General features: G+C 36.8%; 1 protein-coding gene across 39 annotated transcripts in view; it reads left to right on the plus strand.

Moving 5' to 3' along the window:
• nrxn1 (neurexin 1) overlaps positions 1-27267 on the plus strand; it is a 261829-nt gene that overhangs the window by 200840 nt on the left and 33722 nt on the right. For 27 of the 39 annotated variants that reach the window (XM_023963299.1, XM_023963303.1, XM_023963311.1 and 24 more), the window contains 3 exons: positions 10266-10437; positions 16410-16499; positions 17823-18142. In XM_023963299.1, coding sequence (XP_023819067.1) covers positions 10266-10437; positions 16410-16499; positions 17823-18142 — 582 coding nt within the window. The remainder of the gene's footprint in view (positions 1-10265; positions 10438-16409; positions 16500-17822; positions 18143-27267) is intronic. The other 12 variants (XM_023963319.1, XM_023963324.1, XM_023963325.1 and 9 more) reach the window with 1 other exon arrangement.

Here is a 27267-nt window from a genome sequence, read left to right on the forward strand (position 1 = left end):
GTATTTGTGACAGGGAACAGAAATAAATTAGAACAGAGTAAAATGGAACTTGTTCTCCGCTATCTGAAAGATTTATGTAAAAGTTTAATCCCCACGGCTTAGGTAAAGCTCAGTCCTTGTCATATTGTCATAGTCTAACGATTCTTGTTTCAAATGTGTAAATATATATTAAAGTCATTTGAGCAATGCAAATACAAGAATTGGATGAGGTATTAAACGTGTTACAGGAAAAAAAAAACTTTCTTTCGCTCCTTATCTGCAGTGCTGTGGTCAAAAAAAGGTTGCTTTGAAGAAAAAGAGGCCACAATAACACACAGGTCTGATGGGGAATAATGTTGAAGACGTAGAAAAAAAATCATCCATGAAATTGCTTGTTGCATCCTTTAAAACCTCATGATTGATGGTGGCAATTTTAAAGCTCGGCACTCTCCGAGTTCTGGGAAAGTATAAAGAACCGAGTACTTTGGGTTCTGTTCAAGTAAAAATGTACCCTAAAACACTTTAACTCAGTTAAATAACAGCCATTGGCAACATAAATTTCTAGCTCAATGTTGGTGTCTTCTTGTGTGTTTTTTCCAGCTCCTGTAGATAACTCACCAGGCATAACAACTGTTCATCGCGGCTCTGGGCAGCTGCATGAGAACCCCCACTTTTTCCCCAGATGGAAACATTTTAAAGCCTCTGCAGATCTAAGCGTAGTTTTTTTATCAAAATTTTAAATTGACCTACACCAGGCTTTAATATACGTCAAAAAATAAAATAAACTGAAACTAAAGCAGAATTTAGATTTCTGCTACATTGCAAAAAAAAACTGTCTAAGTGACTTTTCGTCTGGTTTCAATAGAACATCAGAATGTTAAACACGTGTCCACCAAAAATAATTCAATAAAATTCTTTGGTGTGATATCTTACCTTATGTTATCAGAATTAAAATGTAAGTCTAAGTTCTATTTCTGCTGCACATTTCTGAAGGCAGAGAGGCTCGAGGATTAATTTGTGCTGTGCATGTAACAGGCAGGAGTTGCCAACTGCAGCTGCCAAATGTAAGATAGCTTCAGTGTTACAGTTAATGGTGGTGTCGAAGATTGTTGGACGACATCCACAGCGCTGTGTCCAACCGAATTATAGCATTTTTAGCAGCACTGATGGCGAAACAGAACTCTGCAGGAGTAGAGGGTGTGGGGTTTTTCACAGGTCACACTATTTCCTTCGAATTGTTATTTTAGTGTCCTGTCACTTGATTCAAAACGATTTTTTCCTCTTTCCTTTTATTTCCCTCGTCAAATATCAGGAACAGACATTCATGTTGGTTATTCTATATGGGAATTGGCAAAGAACCTCAATTTGTAAAATTAAATTCAACTTCTACTAAAATGAAGTGAATATACTTTTTAATAAACATAAAAGTTCCTTTTAAATACAGTGACAAAAAACTAGTATAATAAGTGAATATTACTCGTTTTAGAAAAAAATTGTGATAAAAATAAGAGAATGATCTTAATACTAGTTGGCTCATCCTAATAGATCCTGTTACTACAACATAAATCTACATTTTTGTTTCCAAAATAGTGGCAATGAATGCCATTCTGACCAGCCAAGATCTATTAAGCTTTAAAATAAAATCCTCAAAGTTGAACCAACAATTACAGTAAAATTAGTTTTTTTGAGTCTTAAACAAGTTTTTCTATTGTCAAGATATGGAGCAAAAAGATTTTGCCTTATTTTAATAATAACTTTCTTTCTTCTCTTAATGAGACAAAAAATCCTTGGCTGTGATGATGCTAAGAAAAGCTTGGAAAGTTAAAAAGCAAAGAGAAATGAAATAACTTTAAACCAAGTAAAATGTCAAGATTTAGACATTTGTCTTCAGTTGAAGATCATTCCCCTATGCATTTTTATCTGTCTTACTGAAAAACTACATTGCAGTAATTTTAGAACAAATAGCTTAAATCTGTGCCTTAATTTAATTTACTTTGTAACAAATATGTCACTTGTCTGTGCAAAACACATTCACTTTCATTTTTCAGCTGCATATAAACATGGACTCCACAGTATATTATATTTTAATATAAAATATGTATTTGCAAATTGTTGTAATATGTACATTACCAGTAGTCAGTTGGTTGTGCTTAACATTGTTTAGTTTAGCTAGTTTTTTACTGCAGCAGTATCTGCATAACCCAAATAGCTCAACTGTAGTTTTGAACATTTATTGACATGACTTGTGGGCAGAATGGGGTATTTTTTTTCAGCTTAGTGTCTTCAATTTTTCAGCTATAAAAAGACATTCTTCTGAACAAGCAATATACGTTTGTTTTATTTCTTGGTAGAATCACTTCCTGGCAAAAGAAGAGGCAATCAGAGAGGTGCTATTGATTTCCTATGTTTGACTGGTTATATGTATAATTAGAAAGATTGTGGAGTTTTTTTTTTGTTTGTTTTTTTCTCCTTTAACTGCATAAACAGTCAGGATTTATTTGGCATATTCATTGTAATCTAGATCGCATTGCTTACAGCATACATGCCAACCACAGACCACAGTCAGTCCAGAGGTCAAGAATATTTTTTTCTCGCTATTTTTATTTTATCAAGCCATTGTGGCCTGACTGCAGCCTGATACTGTTATAATAATTTGAAAGTTTCTGATTTATGGTAGTCTAAGTTGGAATTCTTTCATTTTTGAGAGAACTTTCTCTAAAATGAGCTGTTAAAGGACTTTATGGTATTTTTAAAGTCAGCTTTCAGTCATTGGCAGCCCCTTGTCACATACTGATGCCCTACATCTGTCATATAGGAACGACTATATCCTTTATGTAGTGTGACAACAGCTGATTGATGGCATCATGGGGGTGGAGTCTCACTGGCGCTTTTGCAGGGTGGGAGAAGTGAGTTCCTACACACAGCAGCAGAATGAATCATGCATATGAAGTGAGATTGACTCGGTGCCCAGACACAGGAAGTCCTGCCTGAATAGAAGGGAATCCGAAGGTGGACTCACCCCAGCTGTGAACCAGCTGTCACAAGTGGAAAGAAAGCAGAATCACCTGAGACGAGAATTGATTTCTTTGAGTGCGAGAGAACGAATTTTCAGATATCTGTTGACCCCTCTTGATGGAATGTGTCACTGGCTGGATGGAGTGGGAGAAAGAGCGGAGACAGACAACAAATGTCATTGAAGGAAAAGACAAGCGGCATCTTATGAGGAACACAAGCAGCCAACCCACACTTCTGACACTCCAGTCGCTTCCAACTGCATTTGGATTTGGGAACAAAGGAGGACCAGTGTGGGGTCAAATCAGGCTCAGCTTTAAAGGGAAGGAAAAACCAGATTGTACATTTTAAAAGAAACAAAAAGATTTGAAAAGAGTTTTATACTTGAAGGTACACACGATGAAGGACATTTTGAATATCTGAAGATAAAGGAATAAAAAATGCAAATTTAACATAAATAAAAAATGAAAAAAAAAATAGAAATATATATATTTGAAACATGGATTTAAAGTAAAGTTATAAACCTAAAACTGCTATATTTTCTCTTTTATTTTTAACAACTTTTTTTAATTTTTATTTTTGTATTTGTGTTTCTCTCCCTCTTTATTTTCCATATTTAGTTAAAGTTTTAATCCAATTTTCGTTTTCAGAGTTGATTCTAATTTTTTGTAGGGGCGGAGCTTTGAGCCCATTGGCTTTCTAGACATGATTGACATCGGCTGATAGAGGTTCTAGTGATGTCATTTCCAATTTAAAACAGTGTCTGTTGTTTGTGCCCTGTGTCATCCCTCCGTGTTTTGCTTTTTTTTAATTAAAATTTCAAATTTTATTTTCATTTTCAACATTTCTTTAGAGTTTAACTATTTTTTTCTTTTTCAAATTCTGTTTTTATTACAGTGTGTACTTTTATGTAAAACTGTTTTTTAAATTTGTACTTTTTTTTTCTTTTCAATCCGGATTTTCATTCACTTCGAGCTGTTCCTGATTTGACCGCATAGACCAGTATTGAATTGTGAGCATGAATCAGAATCGGGTTTGAAAAAATCTGTGGATTGTTAGAGTATTATACAAAAATTCACTTTCTAGGTTTCCATCCAAGAGCATCAGTGAGAGAGCATCTTTTTTTACTCCCAAAACTGCAGGAAGACTCACATCCATCACACTTTTTGTCAAATTCTGGAGAGAGATTATCCTTGGATAATAAGGCAATTGCACCGTCACAGATTCTAAAACTTCACAACCAATTGTAAAGACATTGGTAAGAAGGTTACTGCTGCAGCAAAAGCTTTCATGCTGGATCCTTGTTGGCCAGATTTGTCAGTCATTGCAAGGGATGATGGAAGAAATGCAACTGTTCTACACTTATTTGGATGATAACTTGATGGGTTTGATGAGTCATTTGAACTCATCTGATTCAGATTAGGTGTTCTTCAACTCAGTTTTTACTTATACTGTATCTAAGAACTGGACCAAGGGATTGTGATGTCACTCATAAAAAATGACCTCCTTCCGCCTCCTATCTAATTAAGTTAATTCACTTTTTTTACAATACAGACGTCAGTAGGCAGTGATTGGTTTGAGTCAGCCTGTGTCAATGTTTCTATGGCAACCACTCTTGCCAGGCAGGGGTGAGCTTGTTGGAGGTCCACACTCCCTCCACTTAAAAATGGGCTTAGGAGAACCTGTCAGTCAAAGGTTTAGAATGATTAGGCCAGCAGGCACCACCTACTTTTATTTTTTTCTCATTCATCTGATTGGTCAGTTTATAACTTGAATAACTTGCACTGCAAAATCATAATAAAACAAATAAAAGGTCTCAGAGCCTGACAAATAGAATGACTGAGTAACAGCTGTTTATATCTCAATAGAAATCTATGGGATTTTGGCTTCGTGGTACTTGCTGATTGGAACGTCAGGAGGGAGGGATCACTCGGTCCAGTTCTCACATTCAGTATATCTTCTTTTATTGCGGGGGTTACGTTCTACAAAAAATGATGAGTGAAATTCACGAAGATGAGCTATAGATGTTTTAAGGTTGTGAAAACTCCTCACTACACACTTCAGACACTTTTCCCAGACAAACGTTAGCATTTTCACACTTTTCTCTCTTGTTTAAACTCTCAAAGTTCAAACCTTTGTAGACAAATAAGTCCCGTATTACAGAAATAAAAAACAAAGAACTGTTTGCGATCCGGATTTGGTGAGCTGAATGCATTCTGTGCAGGGGACACGGCACAGAGATTGATTAACAGCCAATCAGGACTCAGAACACAGTGGACTGTAATAAAGAAGGAAATAAAAGGCATGCAAATGTGCACTGAAAAGAAATATGTGAAATAAGGGGACCTAGCAAGGAACAGTCAATATTTTAACCCAATTTTAGCGTTTATTAACAATTTGTAGCATATATACTTGTACCATCCGTGAATGAATACAGTCATGTTTCCTCTGCACCTTTTTTTTTGTCAAGTGCTCCTAGCAGTAGATATAATGAAACAGAAAAGAAATCAAAGTATGATGTACAGTAGAAGAACCTTTTGCTGTTAGGGCAGGGTAAAATCCATTTTCCTTTTTCTAATTATTCCATTACCTCTGTAATTTGATTAACCAAGCTTTGCCTAAAAAGGGAAGAGCAGAAGACTGTCAGAGGTAATTAAATGATAAGGTGCAGAGAACAATGTTCCTGCTCCAGCTGCATTAAGACATTTAACTCCCACGGAGCGGGCATTATATTCCGCTACATGCACGCGCTCTGCTGACACACACATTACACAGGAAAAGGATGACAAAGGTGCCTCTGCACCTGCAAGCACAGCCTCCCACAGACATGTGCACTGGAGGACGACATGTCGCTGTCCTATGTTATTAGGCTGGTGAGATCAAGTGCAGCAGATTGTCAACATGAGTTGCTCAAAGAAAACGTAAACCTAGAGATCTACTACAGCAGTGTTCTGTGTTGTTCAGGTCAAAGTTCAAAGATTTTTTGTTTTCTGAAGGGGTTTTTAAGAGGGCTGAGGATCTGTATTGGTACCCCTGTTGTGAAAGATTGGATCCTTTTCATTTTGGTTCAATCTTGCTTAGTTTGAGGCTGGATCATATTTTGCTGGAAAAAGAATCTGACACTGATCTGTGTTTTTTTTTTATTTATAAATTTTTTTTTTGGCTGTTTCTTTTACAAAATTCTTGTTACCAATAAGTCATTAGAGTGACCCACTCCAATTAAAACAATGTTTTTGCTGTTTATAAGATATTTTTTGTAGCATTTTCCTCATGATGGAGGACATTTAGGATTAAAACTGCATTTTAAAGTATTCTTTATTTAAACTGTGATGAATCAGAAGAAGAACAAAAATGCAGTTTGAAAGAAATGGGCCGGCCAAAGTTTCCCTGCTCAACTCCTTTCTGATGCATCCACTTACAGACAAATAGATCCATGTGTGGTTTTCCTCGTCCGAGCTGGCAGCTCTAACATTGCTTGCCATTTTTGTTGCACCACTAATATTAGGTCGGGGGTTGTAAGGGGCTCTAAGCAAGTGGGAGAAAGTGTAAAGAAATAAATGACGGGAAATCAGCAAAGGCTTACCTTCGCACTAACAGTCTTGCCCACAACTCAGAGGTGAATTTCTGATTAACTCCTGCTGCTCTTCACAAACTTTGTCCTAGAAAATGATTTTTTTTTAAATTTGCCTAAAAACTGCATAATCATAATTAAAATTAAAAGACCACTAAGGATGCTTTTAAAATAGATCAAAAGATGATTTGAGTGGGACTTAAAGGAAATAATTTTCCCATTCTCAATAAATATGTGAAGAAAAAAAAGTTTTTCTACGCTTTACTTTAAAACTAAAATATCAGTGATTGTAAAATGAGTGCAGACTGGGGGCTTTAATGAGAAATGTGACACCCTGAGTACTGCTGTATCTACTCCGCCCTCCAGCTTCAGGCAGAAGAAGCATAAAAAGGCGCAGATTAAAGGAGAATGGTGGATCAACTTCATCAGTTAATTAAACTCTATTGCAGCTTGATGAGCAATTAATCAAGGCAGCGTGCAGAGTGTCAGGCAAGGCTGAGCTCCTCGGGTGAGGTATATGTGTGCCGTACAGCATGTTCCCAGGCGGACAGCCCTGCGGGGAGCAGCACTTACCAAGTGAGCTGCCCTGAAATTGTACAGGGTTTAATGGGTTGGCTTTATGTAAGCATGTATCAATCACTCTCTGACATAAGCCTGCACCCTTTTAGAGTTCTGGGATTATGTCTCCCTCAGTGCTGAACTAACACAGAAACTGCTTGTCTGAGTCAGTCAAATTTCAAGTTACGAAAGTGCATTAATTTAAAACACATTGGTGGTAAAGCAAATGGAAGACTTGCTCAGATGGCAGAGGGAATAAAAGTCAGAGGTAATCATATTAATATGGAGGAATCTGTCAGCTAAACGTGTCAAAAACAAAAGATCCTCCTCAGCTGAAGGAGGTCCTTGGTCCTTTATGTACACAATTATTTTTTTAAGGACTTTTTAGTCTTTCATTTACCTCATTCAAGCCTGTGAAACGGTGTATTTTATGCTTTGGGAATTCAAGCTGCCAGTTTGTGACTAAATTTATTAATGAGACTTCAGGGAACATTAAAAGTCAATTGAAAGAGGCTATTAAAAGCAACATTTTAATTGGTTTTGTGCCTCAACTAAAACAGTTTTTTTTCTTCTTTCTTTGAGTTATGGTCATAAAATGTTCAGAAGTGTTTTGTCAAATGAAGTCCTTAAAAGAAAGTTTGTTGTTGTCGTCTTTCGAATCGCAGATGGCTTCATGCTAGTTTACATATGTACATTCATGTAGTGGAAATTTTGAAAATTCAGTGAAAATCAGCCCTGGGGTAAGGTCTAATGATGCCAGATGCTCACAGTATCTGCTGCCTTTTGTTGTGTTTAATCCTACTGAGCCTGGCTCCATTCACCATCACTGAGGCAAAAGAAAATGAAGAGCGGTACATCACTGAGAATGACACAAATTTGAAGTAACACAAGATTTTAATAGTCTACAAGTGTCTGCAGATTATCCCTTTGCTCATTCAGATTTGAAAACCCGATAAGAGCCGTGAATCCCGCACCCATTCGCTTTTCAGTTTTTGTTGATTGTTGTTTGGGCCTCCAAGCAGCTTGTAAATTGTGTTAGTACTGTAGCCTTGATTCATCAGATTATATAATCTGTTGAAATGGTATTACAAAGCATACAATTGTCCTAGTTTTGGTAACGTGGTGTGACACATTACAAATGGTTTTAATTGCGCTGTAGCTTCTGGCTGTTCCGACATGCTCAGCTCGTTCTGTACTCTAAGGGGGCTCGGTTTCTGTGTGCATGCTGGGTATGTGTGTTTAGTGGGTGGCTGAAAGAAGAGTCGGTTTGTGCACATAGGAGAGTTGGAGAATGGGAGAGAGCGATGGAGATGCAGTGTAGTCTAAGCTGTGCTGACTGGATAATGACATGCAGAGTGCTGCGTTGCTTTAGTAGGTTGAGCCTCCAACCAGATGCTCCTTTCCAAGCTGCTCATAAGCAGAGAGCAGAAGGCCTTACCAGCATAAGCAGTCCTCTTTGCTGGATTAACCGGGAGGATTCAGGAACTTCAGCTGTGGACTGGAAAATTAGCTTATTAAAGCTGATACCCATCTTGTGGATGAGGCTGTGCTAGAACAAGCTTCAAACTCCCTTTGAACTTAACGTGTTATTTTACTTACACAGATAAGTCACATCTTGTTAAGGCAAAGCCTTAGAGGATTGTTTAAACTATATTTTAAAATTCCAGATGGCAGCATGATATAAAAGGCAGTGTCATGTATTGATACTTCCACTGTTAAATTATTACCATGAAACTGACAGTTTGGAACTGCTACAAATGTTGCTTCTCAGATTTTAAGCCAACATCAAAGCAAAATTATTCAGCTTGTGGTTTGTAGATTTGTTTATTTCATCTGGGTTTTACTTTATTCTGTTTGTGTTGTAGTTTTGAACAGAAAACCACAAAACTGTTACACAAAGTCATAAAAAGGTGCTCTGTCTAACACAGAATTGAGGTGGGATTCATTGAGAATTAGAGACGACGTCAAAGAGTTTTTGTTTTGTATTGTATCTCTGGTCTATTAACAAAAAAAAAATCACACCTATTCATTTTATTTCTGGGGATTTTGTCAACTTTGTATAATTTTGAACTGCTTGCTAAAAAAAAAAGGCTGTTCCATTATATATGATACAATGAAGAAAGATATTAGGAATGTGAGTAAAGATTTATTTGTGTTTCCGAAAAATGTTGTGTAATAAGTCCCTAATTATTGGCGGTGAGGCTCTTGGGTGATGGCGTCTTAAAGCCTAGACAGGGATGGGCAACTCCAGGTCTCGAGGGCCGCATTCCTGCATGTTTTCCAACATACCCTGCTTTGGGTTTTTTCTAATTGGCTGGACACACCTGAATCAGCTAATAGGTCATGAGTTGGGCTTGGATATGTGGAAATCATGCAGACACACTGGCCCTCAAGGCCTGGAGTTGCCCATTCTTGGCCTAGAGACGCTGATGGTTGTTGGAAGCCAGACCATACCATAGCATTACTGCAGGTGGAGAACGGGGTGGATGAGGGCCGGCGAACCATCTAGCATGCAGAGAGATAACCATTCATGAATATTAAGGCAAAAACATGATTCTGATTGGCTGAGAAGAACGGAGGGCTTTGGAAAGTGAAAGTCTAATTGATAATGGTGTGACAAAACTTTCAGCCATACTTGTAAGTGAGGTAGAACTTCCTGACTAATCTGACTTAAGTATTTATACGATTTTAAAGAGCAGGAGCAGTGCCTATATTGTTCTTTTCCTTTATTTTGAAACTCTAGTTTAGTTTGGCTGTTATTTTTTTGCACAATGCAAAAAGAAAGTAACCAGCTAAGATTACTTATGTTTGTTTTTCGAGGACTTTCACATTTAACATGAAGGGCCCTAACTCATGTAGAAACTTAACTAAACATGCACAAAACATCAATTTTAATAGCAGTATTTACAGTTGGTGCTAAATCTGGATTAGAATTAGGAATTTCAGGAACTGTTTGAAAATAGAAACAGTGGGAAGGTACATTATCTAAGCAAATCATTACTGGTTCTTTAAGTTAAATGAAAAAAAATCAACACATGTACTATTCTGAATCTTTTCATTTCCCCGATTCGTGTTCTGTCTGTAAAACACAGTCCTGTTCTTCACTTACGACGGTCTTCTTGTTTTTGTGCTTTTGTCTTTTCAGGACAAAGGAAAAGTTGCTGTTGTTTTTAATGTCGGAACAGATGACATTAACATTGAGGAGAAGGCAAAGTTTGTAAATGATGGAAAGTACCATATAGTCAAGTTTACGAGGAGTGGGGGTAATGCCACTCTGCAGGTGGATGACCTGCCTGTCAATGAACGCTACCCAACAGGTAAGTCCCTCCCTCTGCCTTTGTTTACATTTGTTTTAAGTCAACTCAATGACCATGAGACCAACTGTATTAGTTAGGATGTTCTGATACTAATTTAGCATGTGCAATATCTGCGGTTTAGGTTTCTATTTCCAGCGGCTGTTAAGAAATATACTAGTGTTGTTGAGCATTGTCGTTTTGAAAGTGTTTTTTGAAAGTGTAACTTTAGATTGATTAAGTTAAGATAATGGAGAAAACAAGGCAATACTTAAGGAATTAAAGTAAATCCGGTGTTAATACAGAATGAAACAGCTGATCACCTGCAGCGCATTTCAGTGTCTAGAAAAAAATCCACTGGGGTATTCATCATTTCAACAGCGTTCACCACAATTACTCACTCCCTAAAAGTAGGCTGTGTTAATTTTCTTAGTCATAAGTGTTACTAATAATTGTAATTCCCAATGACTTATCATGAAAACATTTTTACATGACAGTGTAAGATAAATGCTGTAATTAGCCCCCCGTGGAAAGGCTGATCATTTATTGGAAAAGCATTTGAGGTCTACACTGTAGGTCTAGCATAAAGGAAGAACTGGAATCTTTTACTGTTAAATATATTAAACTGAAAATAGGGGGTAAAAACAACCCTTTTATAATAAGTTGTGAAGGGGAAAGTATGTGAAAATGAACTGTCAAACGACAGCAGCTCAGCAACACTGGTGTATTTCAGCAGAGTGTTAAAATGTCATTGTTTTGAAATTAAATGCTCTGGTTGTTGATCGTGTTTCCTTCTTCTCTTCAAGCTTTGACAAAAACTATAGTCTGAAAGCATGATGTTAAAAAAACAGTTAACATTTTATTCTTGGGCAGCTGCTTTACTGCATATGTTGGATTGTGAGAACGCAAAACAAATATCAGATGAACCTGAACCTTTTTTTTTTTTTTCTTTATAATGGTTAGTGACCTTTAGCTGTGTTCAGTGCATTCATCCACATAAAAGAAGGTTTTATGACATGGGACTCCACTCTCACGATACTTGCCTCAGGTGGAAAGCAGAAACTGATGTCTTTTGACATGATGGGGATGGAGCGGGACATCTACCTGGGTTTAATGCTTCCATGTCAATCTTCAGACAAGATATAGTTTTTGTGGATTAGCTCTGTCAGGTTAGGGAACCAGCTAATCGAGTTGGTTATTGCATGTTGGTCATCAAATGAGGCACATTTTAGGTTTTACTCCTACAGAATAGAAGTAAACATAATGGTAATATATAGTCCTCAAAATAAAATTCTCCAACAGTTCAAATTTAACTTGTTGTTGTAGCATTTTTTTTGATAATGGAGGACATATATATTAAGAAAAGTATGCCTACAATTTCTGGTCATTTATTTATTCAAATCATAGTGAATCTGGAGCATAGCAGAAATATGCTGTTTGACAAATAGCTTATTTTCAACATAAAAAAACACTCCGCACTGGCCACAAACTCCCTGCTCCATTCCATTGTGATGCATCCATGTATGTTTTGGTTTTCCTCTTCTGAGCTTTCATTTGGCTACAAACTGTACGTTTGGATAGCTCCAATATTGGTCGCGATTTTTGAGCTGTGACCGCGTAAAGAAAAAAGGATGATGGAAAAGGGGGTGGGGTTGCTCCGTGCCAACGGCCCCAACCAGAATTACGAGACGCAATTTCTAATGAACTCCTGCCGCTCTGCATAAACTATGTCCTAGAAAACGACACGTTTTTTAAAATTAGGCTAAAAACGGCATCACCATATCTAAAAGAGCACTGGGAGCGCTTTTAAAACAGCTGGGTCTTTAAGCCTTTTTCATACACACTAGCATTGAATTTATATAGTTTTTCATCAGTTATAACTTCAGCAAATAGAAATACTCATATTAAAAATATTTGATAGTTGTGTAAGAACGGATTCATCCCTTTTAGTTGAGTTCTCAGTAGGAAATGCTGCAGGGATTCCAACATCTTCCCCACCAATCATGCATTAGTGACACTGCCAAGTCCAGCTACCTTATTAGGCCTGTTGCAGACTAATTACATCAATTCACAGTTACTGCCCCCCCCCAGCCCTGTGCACAAAGCCATAATTCTCTCAGCTCTCCTTTAGTTTGATTAGTATCCATGTAAGCCTCTAAACTCAGTCATAATAGCAGCCCTCAGCTACACTTAGGCTACTCACAGATCAACAATGATTATAATAAAAGTAGACTACCAAGATAAAAGTGACAGCTGGAGAGTGAGAAAGAGGGAGGAGGAGTTTACACCGAGGGGAGCGTTCACTTTCAAAGCAAAGAAATAATTGCTTCACCAGGCCCTCAGTTGCTGCCCTCGTAATCTCATTAAAAGTCTGGTAATACATGCTTACAGACCATTACAAGTCTTTAACACAATTATAAATACTATATGAACACACGCATTTAACTTTTTCCTCCTGTTTATTCTTGTCCCACCTCTATTCTAGAATACTAGATCTTGTTTCTAAGTCTTTGGCCATGGAAGTAATACCATCACATTGTGCTGCCATGGCCTGCAGGGTACAGTGCAGCATCCTTTGGGGCAGCCAATGGACGCGCACTGCTCACAATGATAATGGACAAGTCACTGCCCTTATTCTTTTACTGTTATCAGAGCATGGTGCACTTACAGAGCTCCCTGTCTTTCACTTTGCTCAGCCCACACATCCCTTTTTTTCCCTGTCCTTTTTACCTTTATCTGTCTACCCCTGCCCCCTTGTTGATCGCACCCACAGCTTTTTTCACCTTGCTCCTTTCTGTCTGCTTTGTGAGATACAAGGAAAAGGGGGTTAGCTTTATCCATCAAAGCTCTATCCTATCTAATCTTATTTTTCTTTCTCCCTCTGTTATAGCCAAGAGCCTTTTTGGCCTATTATCTCAGCAGTCATCACTGAGCATGCTTGAAAACTGCTTTATTGGCTGTGGCTGAACTAGGAGAAAACTGAGTGCAAAAATGGACATATATAGTGAGAAGGGTCCTGCTTCCTAATTCTCTTGACTCCATGAGCAAAGTATTTGCATATTTGTTCATTTAACATGGTGAGAGTCCTAGGGCTTGTAATGAGATAAAGCTCCTGCCTTATCTGAACACTTTATTAACAAAAAAGAAAACAAGTGTGTAAGGGCAAAGTGGGTCGGGTTGGAGAGCTCAGCTGAATCGCTGCTGTCTGGCATTGGAGATAAGACAAGCTGTCCCACACCAAACCAAATCACCACTTAACAGAAGTCACAGGCTCCGCTTGCAGGTGCAATGAATGGGCTCTGGTACTGCATCAGAGCCCAGGGGATAGCATTGTTTAACACTCCAGTGTCCCACAGTGGGGATCAATACACCATCAGACCTTGATTATATCCACACTTAATTAACCTCAGTATAAGGATAGACTGAGTGTGCCATGGGGTGCAGAGCCAGACTGATAAGCTCCACAGTCTTTGAAAATGGAACATGTTTTTGCACAAATGCGGAGGATTCTGGCACCATAGCAGGCTGTGCAAGTGTGCACGTGTTGGCTGTGCATTGAGTCTGCAGAAGCCTGGAAGTCAAGGTGAATGTTTTCACTCCAGGCTTCTTGTCTCAACTCCCTGCTTCCTTTTAAAGAAAACTGCAATACAAAAAAAAAAAAACATGGCAAAAATCAGACAAAGTTCACCTCAAGATAAAATTTAAACCTTTTACTTTTCTCAAAGGAAAATTGTAGCATAAATCAGTGCAATAAATTGTCTGTAATTATAACCCTAAATTCCCCCCAAGTATGATTCGGTTAGAATTGTAGAAGTACTATAACAAGTACTATAACAAGTACTTAAAGGAAAAAACAAATAAAATGTAAATATAAAGACAGTGTAGCTGTTAATATAATTTAAAGTATTAGGGTACACAGTTGTGTTTGACCAATACAAACATTTGCTCTATATAAATACACAAACCTCTGATCCCTGCATGAAAAAAGAAAAATGCTCCACAAGAATTCATGCAACCTGTTTATTATGAAAAAGAAATGCAGTCATAGCTGTGTAGGGTTATGAGAAATGGATTTAAATCCTTAATAAAAGTGACATTTCACAACAGAAGTCACTTCAAAGGAAGAATCAAACCAAGCAAACATGCAACGATTCACCTTCCCCACGGTTCGGTTCAAACCTCAGTTTTTGGGTCACGGTTTTGTTTCTTTTTTTGCTAATGATAAGCAAGTAACATTGAAGAAAACCCTTTCTGTTGCCCACTGTAATATAATAAAATAATAAATTCTTCTTGATTTGACCACAATAAGACTTTGACAATCATACTGGTTTGTAGTAAGAACGCAACGATTCGGTTTTATGGTGTGATGTTCAGTTTTGAACTTAGAACTGTGGCATCCCTTGTAACAATTATGAGAATAAAAGTCAATAGATTAAACTAAAATACTGAAGTATTCCTTTAAGACCCACTTCGTTCATCTTTTGATCTATTTGAAAAGCAATCCCAGTGTTTTTACTAGGATTATACCGTTTTTAGACAAAATCCAAAAATCAATGTCGTTTTCTAGGTCACTCTTTCTGCAGAACGACAGTAGTTCATTGCAAAGTCACCTCTACATTGGAGCCAAGCAATCCCAACCCCCTTTTCCCGTCACTGTTTACACGCTCTCCTACAATCTTAAGCTCAATTTTCCTTACATATGTACTCAACATCAGAAAAACACCACAAAAACATGTGTACACTCTGAGTGTACACATGAGTGTACACTATTATAAAATGTTGTTGACTTAATTATTGACCATTTCATTTGTCCCCATTGAACGTTCCTGTCATGCACATTTTATCTTCATCAATCTTTAAGGATAAGTTTGAGCACAGCAACATATAACTACACTTCTTGAGTTGTTCTCATTTCTGTGTCGCTGATCCTCCACAGTAATTCCGACTGATGTGATTAGAAAAATGTCCTTTCATCAGAGCAAATGTGCATCTGTGACAAGGTTCCCTTCTTTCCTTCATGCCTTTGCAATCCTTTCCTCCCCGACGCCATTCTCCACCAACTCACTGTTTGTTACCGGCTCTTTCATCTGCTGGACCTGAATTAATATAGTTGATGGGACAAACATTGTCAATCTGCTGGAAGAATGGAACTGACTGAATTCAATCTTAGCAGACAATACCAAAGGAAATGCAGTTAGAGACGGCGCCACTTTGCTGAGCGTCATCTGTTCTAGAGAGGGTATTGGCCTTAACAAAAGGGTGATGCAGAGTTTACTCTCATTAAAGCCAGAGTGTCCCTTCAGAGTTGGAGTAAAGACTTTCTGTTGTTGTATTTATTTATTTGATTCTTTTTCTCGTCAGTTCCTTGGCTTGTTTTCTGAACACTCTTTGAAAAAAGTGGACATGACAAAATGCAGTCATGGCTTTGTGAGCTTTAGTTTTTGTCAAAGCTGCTTTCTCAAAGGTTTTAAGTGTGTTTGTTCCTACTTTGACAATATTCTCCAACCATTTTCTCTTGCTAGATTGTATTCAGTGTGAATTGTAATCCTGCAAACAGTTTTGCCCTTTTTTTGTCAGTTAATTATAAATAAGCTGTTTATTTGTGCTGAATAAATTATCTTTTTAAAAGATTTTTATTTGAGATAACTAGTTTAAAAGCAGATTAAATAGACAAACGACAGATAGAAAGTTGAGATAAAGATTTTTGTGCAGTGAAAATGTTTATGTAAATGTCATTTTGTTTGGTTTATAACACATTTATTAACTAGATAAATCATTTACATGGCAGTTACCTTCTAATTAATATAGGTTAAATGTGTCAGCTAAAATACAATAAAGTTTGTTCAAATAATGTTTCATTAAATATTGTTTTTTAATCTTAAAATTTTTTAAATTTAAAACCCTTTGTGCAGTTGTATAAATCCAGCATTAAGTATGAATATTAACCTTTGACCTTACAGATTGTAACCAATGAAATGTCTCTTTAAACTTTAAAGGCAACAATGATAACGAACGCCTGGCGATTGCTAGACAGCGAATCCCATACCGACTTGGTCGAGTAGTTGACGAATGGCTACTCGACAAAGGTAAAATCCCATTAAAATTTCAAATAAAATAAATTGATCATAACCAGGTTGTAGAAGTATTTTGTAAATAATAAACCATTAAAATATAAGTAAAACCATTAAATTTAAAATAATTTTATTTTTGTAGTGTTTTATACTTTTCTTAATAATGTATTTATTTTTACAAATGTCAACTGTCTTAATACGTGTTTCTTTTCAACTTGCGGTTAAAGGGACTGTAAATATGGACATAAATTGACTTAATGAAGTAATAACATCATTGTAAACATGTCAATAAATTACAGTAGCATTTTGCAGTAAACAGGTAAATGATAAATGTAAACGTTGACTCATTCATTAGCAGCTAAGTGTTCTTTGAACACTTCTGAAACGATTTTTTATATATATATACATATATATGCATATACAGCACAGGAAGTTCTTCTGGGATTTGATCCGTTCTGATTAAACTTCTAGAAATTGTAAATAGTGTGCAAAAACAATTGGCTTCAGATTTTGTGAGTCCCTTTAACAGATGCTGTAAATATGTATAGGGCTTTAGATAAAGGAAGTGTAATATACAACAAACTGAATGCATGCTGTGTTGTTTTTCTTAAATTAAGTTCAGTGACTAATTCATATTTTTTCATTAAAATTTTAAAATTGAGCCCTATCATGTTTATAAAGTGTTGTTTATTCCTCTTTTACATTTTGGATATCATGCCATAAAAGTGTTCCGTTTTAATTTTTTCTGTACTAAACCACATTCTTCATGTTGTTTTTTATTTATTTATTCTTTGGCTTTTGCTAAAAGTATGAATATTAACAAGAAAGAATCTCCTGCCTGCTTTTTAAACAGAAGTTAAACTCTCACAGTCTGTCTATTTTTATTAAAGCTCTAATGTTAATGATCCTCACTGAGTTATATGCTTCTGGCGTTTGTTTTACAAACCATTTAATAATGATTATTTTCTAAGGTAATTTAATGTGAGCTCCACGTCTGCTTAAATATATTTTTAAGGATACAGGTAATTAAACTTACAGTGTTTAAAAAACAAAGTGAAGGCTTCTTTTTTTACTCTTTTTAGTAGATTTTCATTAGATGACACTTTTAGCAAAGCATTGATTTTTTTTTATTCTGTGTTTAATTTTTTTCTTCCTTTCCATAGGCATCTCATCATTATAATGGCAATAAATTACCAGGGTTTGCCTCTACACCCTGTAATTTATTGGTCTCATTAGCCACTGGGCAAATAATCTGTCTTTCTGTCTATTTTTATTTCCTGTTCTATAAAAGTGGCTGAGTCCACAGTTCAACATTCTTGCAACATCCCTCTTCCACAGGGCGACAGCTTACAATCTTCAACAGCCAAACCACTATACAAATTGGGGGCTGGGAGCGAGATCGGAGTCAGTCTTTTCAGGGCCAGCTCTCGGGCCTCTACTATAATGGCTTGAAGGTGTTCAACATGGCCGCTGAGGGGGATTCCAACGTAAAGATCCAGGGAAGTGTGCGGCTTGTGGGGGATTCGCCTTCCTCTATCACACCACAGTCGAGCACCACTGCGAACCGATCAGAGACGTCCACATCCATCATGGAGATCACCACCACCACCGCGTCCAGCAGGAGAGTCAAGCAGACAACACCGCGAGAGCCTCAGCAGGTATGAATGTCCGCCCCATAAACCCGTTTTGTCTCTCTATTGACTTCATCCATGTAAAAATGTGGTTAATATGGTGGCCCTGAAGTCCAAATCACACCAATAAATCACAAAAACATGTCAAAGATCACGACAATTAAAAAAAAAGCCACAAAAAAAACATAATTCTAAAAAAAGGAGACGAAATAAACAAAGATATATCGTGGAAAAGTAATTTCCAGAAATCAAAATGAAATGTTAGATAAACACAGGGGAAAGGTAGTTATCATGGGACATTGCTGATTGGATGATGACATTTATTCAGCTTTTCAACTGGAAGTCATGGCAATATCTTCAGACAGAAGATATTTCTTTCCGTTTCTGCAATGTTCTGTGATTAATCAATAAACTTTTTACCACAGTTTGGGCTAAACATCATTCTGCTTTCCCTCTTCTTCAAAACTCATCATCAAATTACCGACCTTTTACCCTTATTGTTTAACATTTCATTTAGATTTTTTGGAAATTTCAATTGTTTTCCAAAACCTTTAAACCTTTTTTTATTATTATTTTGGTTTCTACATTTTGTCTTTTTTTCTGATTAAAGTCTCCGTGATGACAACAGTAATAATGGTACGATATGAATGAAATGTTGGTGCACATGTTCACATTTCCTGGCAGAACCCTCAGTTTCCCACTATGTATCCCAAAATTGCAAATTGTATTGGAGAAAGAAAAAAAAAAGAAATACCTAAAGGAGAGTTAAATAAATGTGATCCAGTACACCAAACACATCATTATTGTAGGATCATGTGAAGGATTCCTGGCTTTTTTTTAAGTACACCATCCATCTCCTTGCGTCCCTTAACTGGTACACTGAGAAAAAAATGAGTCCATTTTTTGCGCGACTGGAAGCAGCACCACAGGCTTTCTTTCAAGATTTTCTCCCATTTGCAATCAGATATGGCCCTCTGATGTGTGCCTCTGTGTGTGTCTTAGATTGATAGCCATCATCGAGGTTCTCCATCATCTTTATCTGTCCTGCATGAGTGGTGCAGCATCTGCAGGAGCGTATTACCTCCCAAATGTCACAATGTGTGACTAAACAATACCGCACACGATGTGCAAGCTATCCAATAAAGGGGTGTTCCTGCCACTCTTTCCCAAATACAGAAGATATTTTCTCTTAAATCCTGCGGCTTTAATGAGCCATGCATTCCATTTATGGCTGTGCTCAAAAATCATCTTACATCACATTAAGAATATTCTTATTTTTGCCTAAAATACTGGTTGTTTTTTACTATGTTATGCTTTGTGTGTTTGACACCATGAATCTGATATATACGAAAAGCTCCAACATTGTCATACTGGCCTGTTGTTAATTTAAGTCACATACTACAGAAAAAAATATCTTCTGGTAGAAAAATATCTTCCCTTTGAAAAAGGCAAAACTTAGTAAATAAACATGAGAAGTCTGGGATGTTTAGGGAAAATATGCAGAGTTATTACTGAGGTTTTTTTTTTTTATTGCTTAAGTGGCTATTTTTGAGTGGGCTTTTTAAAAAATGTGGTTATTTAACATGTTCTTTTTTTCTATTTCTTTTTTCTTTTTTATTCACTGGATTGAATCTCTTGTCAAGGAGGAAGTGGGTTTAACTTTATAAGTCTTTCGTTGAAAGGAGCAGATTAGAGATGTGTTTGTGTTCTTTTGGGCTTTTTTTTTTTAAAATTGGTTTATTTTTGACGACAAAAGCATGACATAATGCAGTTTGTTACAGACATATATTTTGGGTAGCTCTATGCTTAAACACTTAGTCTGCTTTATCCCTCGCTCCTAACCCACAGTGTATTGATGGACAGATATCTTCCGCTTATCTTAGTGTCAGAATTTCACTCTTGGATATAACATTTGTCTTTCCAGCAGATCAAGCATAAACATTGTGAAGCTTAAAATCATAACCTGCTCAAATTAGCAGCTTGGCACACGTATCCCCTTACTTTCTCCCCCTCTCTTTTTTTTCTTCTACCCCCCCTTCTTTTTTTTTAAACTCCCTTTTTTACACACCCCCTTCTCTTCCCTTTGAAAAAAAATCAATCAATTATATATAAACATAAAAAGTAATAGATAAATAAAAAATATTACAAAAACATGCAGGTTTTATACAAATATAAATCTTGGCTATCAGAAGATTGTAATTGTCATAAGAACAGGAAGGCTGAAGATCAGGTTCAGCCATAACACTCAGTAATGCAGGCAGAGTGGCACAAACAATACTTCACACTGAGTGAGGCTCAGTGCAGTGTTTAAGTATGCTGTGATTGATTGATTGAGTGAATGAGAGTCAGGTGTGCGGCATCCAGGAAGTGTGCACTGGGGATGCTGGGAGATCTAGAGCATTCTGTACTCTGGAGACAAGTCCCGCTGCTGACCAGAGGGGGAGACAGAGCTCTGACTTCTGACAGTAATAATAAAATCTGTACATCACAAAAGGCCTTCAGGGTCCCAGCTGTTGTGAGGGGCTGTAAGCTAGTGGGAGAGAGTCTAAACAGAAATGAATTTCTAACTCCTGCTGCTCTGCAGAAACTATGACCTAGAAAACGACACAAATAAAAGAACCCTGGGAATGCTTAATCATTTACCTTGGAGTAGGACTTTAAATAACTGAAGGTGAAAATTCTTCCTAAATGTTTTAATCAATAATAATTTAGCATGCTAAAATCATGTACGCACTTGTTTTTGATGTAGTCAGCATACACTTCAAACTCAGGGTTTCACATCAACTGAAAACCCATTTATTCCTATTGATTTAAAATGTACAGTGTTGTGAAGCTCCACATGGGATTTCCTGTGTAATATAGGAAAAAACGCTTGTCCTGCTCAGTTATTAGGTCCAAGCAAATATTAAAGTTTCATCTAGCAGTCATATGGAAATAAAGGTCACAGGATTAAAGAGTTGCTCAGTGATGGCAGAGATGATAAATGAGGCGTGCAAAACCGTGCTCATTGGGAGATGTCAGCATGTTCAGTCTGACAACCTGATGAGCTCCTGTGCTAGGACATTATTGTCTCGGAGCACCGCACCCAGAAAGACACCATGTTTGGATTCAGTAAGGGGAGATGGTGCATGCATTCTCCTTTTTGTAGAACAGTCAGCATTTAATTTTTCCCCAATGGCTCCATCTCTCATTTGTTGGAGAGTTGCTGACTGCTTTCATGCCCCAACAGTCACAAGCATGTTTGGCCTGAAAAAGACAATGGCTAACACATAGAGCGGTGACATTAGGTTAAATCGAAACATGAACAGTGCAAAAGTAAATCAGAGCTTTAAATCCAATCAAAAGCTTTATTTTTGAACTTTTAAAATTAAGTTAACCTTGTGCTATCCTAGGCACTTTAACTTTGGGAGTGGGGTCATCTAGACCCACTAGACAGTGCGCTGAACGTTTTTTCTTCAATGATTTGTGATCTTCACTGGTGTTCATGGATTACATGAAATCTTTCCACCTTTATCCACCTTTGTCATGGTAGGGAGAACACGTCAAAGTAAGGGTGGGGTCATCTAAGATAGCACAAGAGTTAAGGCATCTCTTATGTAACCATGTAATAGCTGTTTTAACTTTAGATGCCCTAAATGTCAGAAATATGTATTTCCCAAAATCCGAATGTACTGCATCAATAAAAAAAATGTAATGTGCATGTATGCGTTTATACTAAATGACTAAACAGTTAGTGATGGGCCATGACAGATTTTGTTTATCTGATTCAAGAATTTCCCTCACAAGATTATGAAAGAACATTCTATTCTGTTCTTTTGAATATTTATATTATATGATTAATCCGTCATCAGGAAAGCATGATGCTTACGCAACCTCTTGACAAAAATTACCCCCAGTAGTCCAATTTTTCCTTTTTTATATCTAAAGTCCGCATTAACATGGAAAAAGGAAACATTCACATCTGGGTATGATTAGAACGGCAGGAGCTTTGTGTTCATAAGAACAATTCCAAAACAGTTTGTTGGAGCTCAGCATATAAAGCATCAATCATATTGTGCAGCTGTCAGCCAGTCACACTGGGATTTTACTAAAAAAGCTTGAAACTTTACATACAAAAGTTTCTGCATTTTAGTCAAGATTTACGTAATTTACATACTATTACATAATAACAGAAAAATGAATGAATACATTAAAAACAATTGTTGTGTGTCTTCATTTAAAACATTTAGTTAACATTTAAAATTCTATGCTGTCTTAAAATAGTAAATGATAGTAAAGATTTTTTTTTTATTGTTGTTGGGTGTAAGCTCACAATAGTACCATGAGCTGTTCCTTTTGAATGGCAGGGAGGGAGAGCAGACAAAGTATAGTTGGTAAACTTATCCAGGTATTATACGATTTTAGTAAATAATGGTGGAAAAGAATCATAACTTTAATTGTGTTTTTAAATTCTGTGAAACTTACAGAGTTAACCCTTGTGCTATCCTAGGCACTTTAACATTGGGAGTTGGGTCATCTAGACCCACTAGAACCTTTTTTCTTCAATGATTTGTGATCTTCACTGGTGTCCATGGATTACATGAAATCTTTCCACCTTTATCCACCTTTGTCATGGTAGGAATAACACGTCAAAGTAAGGGTGGGGTCATCTAAGATAGCACAAGGGTTAATCATTTTATGGTCACAATCAGGAGACAGTATTAACCCTAGAACACTTTCGCTGGAAAAAACGTACACCATCACTTTTCCCGGATAATTTTTACCCGATATAATATACCTAACAAAAATCATGACAACACATGATAAATTAGAGTGGTTTTCTTTCATTTTCAACTGCAGTATTTGTAACAAAGTGAAAGAGAAAAATATACGAAGTTCATAAAAACATACTCAAAAATACTTAAAAATTAGGAATTGGAGAAGAAATACATTCCTAAAAATGATCAAATAATACTAGAAACTTGCTCTTTAGTCCACCCATTCCTGGAACATGTGAGTCTTCCCTGGTGAAGGCACAGACTGCTTGACACGCGACATATTGAAATTCATGTGAATAGCTTCGCTCGGACAAAAATCACCCGGCGATAGTCTTCTAGGGTTGACATGACAAGGTGACTTGTATGCTGTTGTATAAAATACTTTTATTGGATGACTGGTGCACTTTTTCATTTAGCTGCAATTTATGTGGTTATAATTTCTTGTTTTCAATAACCAAATCATGCAATTTTTATTTGTTATTTATTTTTAGTCATAAATGTCATCTTTGTTGTTTTAATGTATAAAAGATACACTGGCCTACAAGCCCTTTTATTTTGTTGGTTGTACCAGTGACGGTGTCAAATAAAGGACTTTCTATCTACTACTAACAAAAATAAGTATAATAGCCAAGAGGTTGTCTTTGTAATTACACAAATAATAATAAAAAGGATCTACAGTTTGCATTAAGATCACAGGTTTACTTCACGCCACCACTTAGTGAAGGCTTACTGGCTTGGAGTTTCTAAACTGGGAAGTCAAATATTGTCTGACGTGCCCTTTTCCTCTGCATGCTTCCTGTCCAGTCCATGGGAGGTCTCATATTGGATGTGCTCGACTATCAATGTTGGAATAAATGAATGCAGCAAAGATTGCTGACATGTCAGCAGGTTTAGCCATGAGGCACATGGAAACCTGCAATGATGCCCCTTCTTATCTACATACAAGCTCACTCAAAATATTTGAACTCCTTCTTTGAATTATTTCATACTTTTTTTTTAGGTTATGTAACAGATAAGCATATATTTAGACCAGGGGTTTTCAAAGTGCGGCCCGGGGGCCAATGGGCCCATAGCGACAGACTTTTTTGTGGCCCTCATCAAATGCTAATAGAAGGTTATTAAACCAGCTGTACATTGCTTGGAAAAATATTGTTTCGTGGTTTCTGGCAACATATGCAGAAAAAAAAAAAGCTAATTGCACTCGGGTGTCAACGGTACAGTTTTTGTGTATTATTCTTATTTGAATGCTTGAAATAAACCGTTTCCAATCAAAAATGAAAATCGAAGTGTATAAAATTCACCACAAGAGGGCAGACAACATTTTCTATGTCACTGCCTCTGCGAAAGGAAGGACCGTGACGACAGCAGTTAAAATAGAATCAGAGCGGGATTCTGAGAGCCAGAACAGGTTCCTTTGAGGAAAAACGTGTTGGCGAGGATCAATATAAATCGGCACTATGTTACAAATCATAAAAACTATGACAAATTTACTGGCGAGGAGCCCAACAATAGGCTCCAAACAACAACAACGAGGCTATGCTGCACAGCAGATGTTTATAAAAATTGCCAAATCCAGTGAAGCTGGGAGACAAGCTAGCCACACTGTGGCTTTGGAAATGGCCTGGCGTAGCAAGCCCTTAAGTGACGGGGAGTTTGTAAAAAGAATAAATGCTGAAAGTAGCTGACAATGTTTTATCCAGAGCAGGTTTGAAGAAATAAGTAATTCAAATGATACGATTACTAGACGAGTAGAAAATCTGGCCAGCAGCCTCCAGGCACAACTGTTAAAATATCTGGCGGGCCTGGTTAACTGTACAAATGACACTTTGTCACTAACATTATTAAAAACAACTTTTTCTGTTTATCCTTTTTTTCACCAAAATTGGCCCCCAGTCTAATGTCGAGTTCTTAATTTGGCCCTCTGCTACAAAAACTTTGATAACCACTGATTTAGACTATACCTTTACCTTTATTTTTAGTATACATAATTTAAATTACTGGGATGTTTCCTGTTTCATTTGATTGCTAAAATTCAAATATTGTATGCATTCATGCAGCTTTTGTTTTCTAAGTCAATAATTTACCTCACCGAATTAGCAAAGTACATTCTAATTTATTCTATTCTATTTTATTCTATAGATAATTTCATTTCAAGTAAAAATCAAATATTTATATGAATGGTTAAACCACATTTAGGCAAAATTCTAGCGCTGCTAACAGCAAATTTGTTTCATCAACCTCTCGACTTTAGAGAAAAACTTTGTTACTTTATCATCAATAAAAAAAAGGAAACAAAACTTGTCCTCTATCGGGAGGAGCCACTGAGCCACTGCTCTTGACAGTGATGGATCCTCACCTGCATTGCTTGGTATTATCACAGCCCACCAGCACCCATACAGTACATAAATCTCTCATGCATTTCTAGTGCGAGGCTGATATTGACCTCATAAGTTGGTATTAGCCACAGCAACGTGGAAGAACTGAGTCCTTTTAATTTATTAACTCCCTCTTCAGTCATTTAACATTATAGGATTTTTTCCGATCTTATTTAGATTTACCGCTTTTTTGTTATCTTTTATTAGTTTCAAAATGTTAACCCACCTGTGCTTTTATTCCAGCAGCACTCGGTATGAAAAAAATAAATCTCACATGAACACAACAGCAGATTTAGGCTCTGACTTTAAGGGTCATTTCAGTTTCTAAAAAAAAACCCAGCCATGTTAATGCATGGCTTGGTTGTTGCTGGTTAAAAAAAAACCCAGACTTGCCTGACAGTCGCCTGTTTTCAGAGAGAATGAATGGTCACTAGAGCAATTGGTCCCACGTCCTGCAGTAACCCTGACTGGGGTGTGTAATGGCTGTTCAGTGAAAGTGAGGGGCATTCAAAGCACATTGTGTTGGTCATTTCATTTGCAGTCACGTATGGATGAGGTCAGGCCGAACGAGTTCTCAGTGGGTGTTTATCTTCATCCATGATGGGGAGGTCAAAACCTTGCATCCCTGTATTTCAGAGGTAACAAAAGATCTTTAGCCAGTTGCTTAAAACCCTGAGTGGCTGCATGACTGTTTTTTCTTACCTCCTTCTTTGCAAGTTATCTAAATCTGTGCTACGAATAAAAGCCAGTGTGGGATTGTAAGCGCGCCATGAACCATAGCTTTCAACACTCTTTAAAAGTCAAAGATAAATGGATGCATTCCAAACAAAAGTAAAAAACAAAAAGAGCCAGAAATTCCTGCTTTTTCTATGCTGCCGATTAACTTATACCTTTAAAACTGGGTCACTTAACTTTGTCTAAAAATAAACAAGAAATCGAGTTACTTTTTGTAAACAAACCTTGAAAGCCGTATATGTGTATGAAGCAATCCTACAGCGGATGCGAAGCAGAACAATTTCTCTTTAAATTTCTTCCAGCAGCACCGTCATTAAGCAGGACAGCTGCAATCATTTGTATTATCCAGCATTAAGTTAGAGTGTCTCATAAAAACTAATATGATGCTAAATCCTACAAACCACCGGCCTGAGCATGAAGGTTGTTTGGACGTTAGTTTCATGAGGAATCCAGCTCTCTTTTTTTCTGTTCACCAGCAGTGTGATAAAGTTAGTGTCAAGTTAATCTGAGACACAAAATCCTTAACAATTTGGTTTCTTATACTAACTAAAACTGCAACTTTTCTCCCCAATTATCACCACAGCTATTCATTCCTTAATTCTACCTAAAAGCCTTTTTTAGTAAGAATTATTATTCAGTGTTTATTCCCCACATCCTGCAGCTCAAACTCCTGCACAGAATTGATTGTAAGCCTCTTTTGATATTTTCTCGTCTAACCTTCTAGTTTTTTCTGAGATTTGTCTCAGTCTGATCAGTCTAAGATTTGCCTCTTTAATGCTTTGGCTTTTGACAATCCTTTTTACAAAAGATTCAAGTCAAAAGTTTTTTTCCCCCAAAGTCAGGAAAAGACAACTGGCGCAATGACTTGCTAGTCATCATTTGAAATGAAAAAGCACATATATTTTAACAATTCTGCATGGAATTAATGAAAAATATTTTTTTTGCAGTTAAAAAAAAAAGACAAAATTTACCACTCAGACTTGAGTGTTTTGTAAAGTTTCAGATTCATTGTGGAATATATTTATAAATACATATGTAAAAAAAAGAGGCTAGTGCTTTAAAAAGATTGAAATCAAGCATTGCCACAAAGAAATGGTTTCAAAAATAAATCAATAAAGCTAATTTTAAAGTGGAAAACAAAAGCTCAAAAAGGGTTAAGGTTAAACTAGCTGTTTCATTGTCTATTTCAAACTGCTACCAAAATCCCCAGATGGACTGGATTACTGGATTCCCATTTTAAAAGTGTGTTGAAGCTATTCCACATCCTAACATGGTATGATTTGTC

The sequence above is a fragment of the Oryzias latipes genome, chromosome 15 (assembly GCF_002234675.1).
Source record: "Oryzias latipes chromosome 15, ASM223467v1".
Taxonomy (NCBI): domain Eukaryota; kingdom Metazoa; phylum Chordata; class Actinopteri; order Beloniformes; family Adrianichthyidae; genus Oryzias; species Oryzias latipes.